Source organism: Nanorana parkeri, unplaced genomic scaffold, assembly GCF_000935625.1.
Source record: "Nanorana parkeri isolate BGI_ZX_2015 unplaced genomic scaffold, ASM93562v1 scaffold3445, whole genome shotgun sequence".
NCBI classification, from domain to species: Eukaryota; Metazoa; Chordata; class Amphibia; order Anura; family Dicroglossidae; genus Nanorana; species Nanorana parkeri.
The window spans coordinates 17,427-22,709 of record NW_017309713.1 but is presented as its reverse complement, the minus strand read 5'-3'; the positions used below and the strand labels follow the sequence as shown (position 1 = coordinate 22,709).

The 5,283-nt window shown below is 51.0% G+C and overlaps 1 protein-coding gene across 1 annotated transcript in view; it reads left to right on the top strand.

The window, feature by feature from the left end:
* Positions 1-347: 347 nt before the first annotated feature.
* LOC108803151 (leucine-rich repeat-containing protein 51) overlaps positions 348-5,283 on the top strand; it is a 5,596-nt gene continuing 660 nt past the window's right edge. The window contains exons 1-2 of the mRNA XM_018574989.1: positions 348-433; positions 926-1,131. Of these exons, the coding sequence (XP_018430491.1) occupies positions 355-433; positions 926-1,131 (285 nt within the window). The 5' untranslated portion in view covers positions 348-354. The remainder of the gene's footprint in view (positions 434-925; positions 1,132-5,283) is intronic.

Sequence of the window (5,283 nt, the reverse complement as noted above, 5' to 3'; positions counted from 1 at the left end):
TTTCACAATGGGTGGACAGCAAGTTCTGTTTTGTTTCTGGGCTTGTTAGTGACTGTGTGCAGTGGTACCCACCCCTTACTTGGACTTCCCAACGTATGTGATTTTATGTGTCCCTCAAAGAACAAGAAAGAAAACAGGATTCTTGTACACATGTCCCACCCCTCTGTGTTCTCCGTACTGCTACAAAACTGAGGCACGTTGGGGGAAGGAGGGATTATCCTGGGCTGGTCTGAAGTCTTTTAGTTTGTCAGTCCTCCAGTCTAGCCCAAAAGCCGAAAGACTTCTCGTCTCCCTCAATGGACGCCATGACAAGGTTTTTAATCCTCTGACTTTCTTTCTCTCCAGGTTTCAGAAATGAGTAAACGTATCGACAGCAATGGCATGCAGGGACCTCCCATAGACTTCGCCTTCAAATGCATTAATTCCATGGAAGGTAACTAAAGACGTTCCTCTTTAGTTACCACCACCACCACCACTCATAGAACGATTCCACAGTTCAGCAAACTCATGGCTTAGGTAAAAAGTTCCAGCATATGTATAGCCAGACAATTAGCATTTCCAGCAGCGGCCGCCTTATTTCTTACTCATTTCTCTCAGTGAAGGTCTCTTTGGGGACAGTTGCCAGTAGAGGAGGAGATCTTGGTGAGGGATCTGTGGGACTAGAGGCGGTATGGGTGGGAGGTGCTATAAACAGGGCTGCAGGTTGGGTTCTGGTACAAGACAAAGCTTGTGATGGGGAGCGGGGGTGGGGGGGGGGGGGGGGGGGGGGGGGGGGGGGGTAATTCCAGAGTTATTAAGAGGGGAAGATCCGTCATCTTTTATGAAAATTGTGAGACATTGTCAGGTTACACCTCAGTGGTTATCCCCAAAGACTAGAGCCCGTTGCAGATGGCGCACAGTTGACACTCTGTATTGCCTCCTACAGATGTCCTACAGGAAGACTCCCGTGAGGGCCCGAGGCCAATCAAACGCGACGGTGACGGGAAGCTTCACAGCCAGGCACTCAGGCTTAACAATAACACTCTGACGGACCTCCGCGGCTTCGAGGAGGTGATGGAGAAACTGCTGAACGACCCCTCCCATCTCTGCTGGATAGACCTGTCCTTCAATTACCTCCCCAACATCGACCCCGTAAGTGTGTCCTCTAATGTTCACAATGGTCTCTTCCTGGGAGCGGGGCTGTCTGATCCTCTTTACATGTACTGATCTCTCCAATAATTGCTTCCAGGAAGTTACATTATAATAAAATATTTGACCCACTTTTTTTTTCTCGTCCATTTCTAGACACAGGTATTCCGATACAGTCGGGTTATACTGCTGCCTACAGGAGGGTCAGACTCTGGCAAACAGAAAAATTGTAAGCCAGCCCCCTGTGGTTCATGCTCAGTGTCTCAGGAGTCATTCCCCTCTAATGGTGATCTCCTCTTTCCTGGTCTTGAGCATCAGGTTGATCCGTTGTTGCCTTTTCTTGGTTGTTGGAACCTTTCCTGGCGTGCAGTAGGGCTTCTTCTCATTTGTTTCAGGCATTGGTCTTCAGGTGGTCCCGAGTTGTGGACGTTCCCCAGTCCCTTTGAGTGGAGTCATTTCCCTCTGGTGGTGAATTCCTCTATCCTGGTCTTGAGTATCAAGTTGATCCTCTGTTGGACGTTGGCAGCTTTCTCTGTCTTGCAGGGGGCTTCTCCTCATCTGTTTCAGGCATTGGTCTTTAGGTGGTCCTGAGTTGCAGACTGTTTCCAATCCTTTTCGGGCAGAGTCATTCTTTTCTGGTGGCGATCTACTTTATGCTGGACTTGAGCATCAGGTTGACCCTCTGTGACCTCCCGTTGGTTGTTGGCAGCTTCCTCTGTCAGGAACCAGATGTGAACCCAGGGCCCCCTGTTTTGTCTGGCAGTGGTTCTACCTGTTGAGCCACTTTGGAACCTTGGATAGCTCCTTGCCTGCTCTCATGTGTAATCCTCAGGTAAACCTAGTTTCAGCTGAACTCTGAACTCCTTGCTCCTCCCTTGAACTTCCTATTTTAGCCACGCCTCTGCACTTCCTGTTTGCCAGATTATTGTGCGCCTGCCAAGATCTTACTTCCTGCTCCCTCTGTGATACAATCTGCTCATACTGCTACCCGTGTACCGACCTTTGGCTGCTGATTCACCGACTACTCTCACCGTCTTCTCCTACATACCGGATACCTTTGGCTCCTGACCTCGGCTTATTCTCCGACTACGCCTCTGCCTGCTCCTCCACTACTACCCCCTGCTTGTGTACCAAACCCGGCCTGTTATACTACGAATTTGCCTGCTGTTTCAGCTACTGGACTCCGAGCCTGATCCCAGATCGTGACACTCTGTCTTGCAGGGGCTTGTCCTCATTTGGTTACATTTCTGGTGTTGGTCTCCAGTCCCTTTGGCTGGTGTCATTCCCCTCTGAATGGTGATGTCCTCTATCCTGGTCTTGAGCATCAGGTTAAAGGAGAACTATGAGGGGGGTGCTTTTCATAGTTCTCATAGTTCTAGCCGACCTGTGACAATGAGACTGTCACAGGTCGGCTCAGTAGATCGGGAGGTGAGCGAACACATACCGGCGTTCGCTCACCTCTCGATCCTGTCACAGCTCTCTGCCGTGACAGGGGAGGGGCTGGATTCCCCTCTCACCTGCCGGATCCGCCAGCGCTGACTGGAGGAACGGACGGGGAGGGGGCGGGTACAGCTGGCTCTGCCTCTAGATAGGAGGAGCCAGCTGTCAGTCACGCAGCTGGGCGGATCCCGGCACAATTGTTGGGATCCGCTTCAGTTGCGGCGTCTCAGTATACCGCGAGCTGTAGCTCCCTATATACTGAGCTTAGGGTGACAGGAGGATGCTAGTTTGTGTCCTCCCGTTACCCTAAGGAGAACTATGAGGAAAAGCCCTGACCCCATAGTTCTCCTTTAATCCTCTGTAACCTCCCGATGGTCATTGGCAGCTCTCTCTGTCTTGCAGGGGGCTTGTCCTCATCTGGCTCAGTTTCGGATGTTGGTCTTCAGGTGGTCCCGAGTTGCAGATTGTCCCCACTCCTTTCTGGTTGGCCTGTCAGTGGCTGTTCCCCACCTTTCAGTTGGACTGCTTTTGGGTGTCCAATGTACCTTCAGTGGATGCCAAACCATAGATTTTATAGTAAATACTAGGGATGCACCGATACCGGTATTTTGGTATCGAGTACCGATACATTTTTTTTCTGTACTCGCCGATACCAATTACCGAGTACCGGAATTCCCATTCAGGAAGCCAGGCGGCGTGTAATGACTCGCCACCCGGCTTCCCGATTAACAAGAAAGTCCCCTCTTACCTTGGTATGTGCAGCTTGTCATCCCCCGGGGCCTCTCCAGCGAGAACGCCGCCTTCGTCCGGTACCCAGCCGGAGCCGTCTGGCCGGCCAATCAGGAAGCTGGGCGCCGTGTAATGACGCGAAGCCCAGCTTTCTGATTGGCCGGGAGGCCGGCTCCATGCTCTCTTGTCATGAGATGACGAGGGAGCATGAAGCCAGCTTCCCGGCCAATCAGAAAGCAGGGCGTCGCGTCATTAGACGGCGCCCGGCTTCCTGATTGGACGGCTCAGGCTGGGTACCGGACGAAGGCCGCATTCTCGCTGGAGAGGCCCCGGGGGTGACAGGCTGCACATACTAAGGTAAGGTAACCTTACCTCACGAGGCCAGCTTCCTGATTGGCCAGCTTCCCGACCAATCAGGAAGCCAGGCAGCGCGTCATTACACGCTGCCCGGCTTCCTGATTGGCCGGGAAGTCGGCTCCATGCTCTCTCATCACAAGTGACGAGAGAACATGGAGCCGCTTCCCGGTCAATCGCGAAACTGGGCAGCGTGTAATGACGCGCTATCCGGCTTCCTGATACAGGAAGTACACGTGCTAGGCATCGGAGCATTTGGGCGAGTACGAGTACTTGCCCAAATACTCGGAATCGGCACCGATATCGGTGCATCCCTAGTAAATACACAAATAATTTCTTTCTCGCCCATGAAGGGACACAAGAACTCAGGTTCTTGTGACCTTTCATGGACGAGGAAGAAATTATTTGTGTATTATTTACTATAAAATCTATGGCTTGGCATCCATTGACGGGCACAGGCCCCCCTCTATGTTTTTTGCTCTTGCCCTGGTACTGCTTTTTCATAAAACTGAGACATTCTGGGGGCAGGAAGGGTTATACAGAGGCTGGCTTACATTTATTTATTTTATATACAAACCTCCTGTAGGTGGCAGTATAACCCAGCTGTATCTATATTCCAGTGTCAAAACTCCTATTGTTTGCTACATAGGTCCTTTTAATATTTTGTTATATGTGATGACCTTTGCAAATTAATTTGCATCCTTTTCACCAAAATTCACATTTCTCTTTGGCAGCAGTGATCAGACGGTACGCAGGATTTTGTACATTTTACCTCTGTTCTGTGATTGGGGAATTGCCTCTCCCAGAAATCTGCACAGAGTTTTGGGGCAACATTCAGGCATTCACCAGCAGAGAAGTATTCAGAATAGACTGCAGACCCCAACGCAGGAGTATAAGGGATAGACTGCAGACCCCAACGCAGGAGTATACGGCATAGACTGCAGACCCCAACGCAGGAGTATACGGGATAGACTGAGGACCCCAACACAGGAGTATACGGGATAGACTGAGGACCCCAACACAGGAGTATACGGGATAGACTGAGGACCCCAACGCAGGAGTATACGGTATAGACTACAGACCACAACACAGGAGTATATGGGATAGACTGAGGACCCCAACACAGGAGTATACGGGATAGACTGAGGACACAACACAGGAGTATACAGGATAGACTGCGGACCCCAACGCAGGAGTATACGGGATAGACTGAGGACCCCAACACAGGAGTATACGGGATAGACTGCAGACCCCCAACACAGGAGTATACGGGATAGACTGCAGGCCCCCAACACAGGAGTATACGGGATAGACTGAGGACCCCAACACAGGAGTATACGGGATAGACTGCAGACCCCAACACAGGAGTATACAGGTCATGTGGATGTAGATCCTTTAAATAGGTGATGACATCATAGGCACATGCCTAAGATGTCATCACCGCAGACAGAAAGCCTCATGTAGGAGTGAGGTAAGTAAGTGACGGGGCTTAGCGTTGTCACCCTTTAACAGGAAGTGTTGCTATTGGCGGGATCTCCAGGGAAGACTGCAACAGAAATAAATTATTTGCTTCATTGCACTGTACAGAGAGAGAGGGAGGGAGAGAGAGAGGGAGGGAGAGAGAGAGGAGGG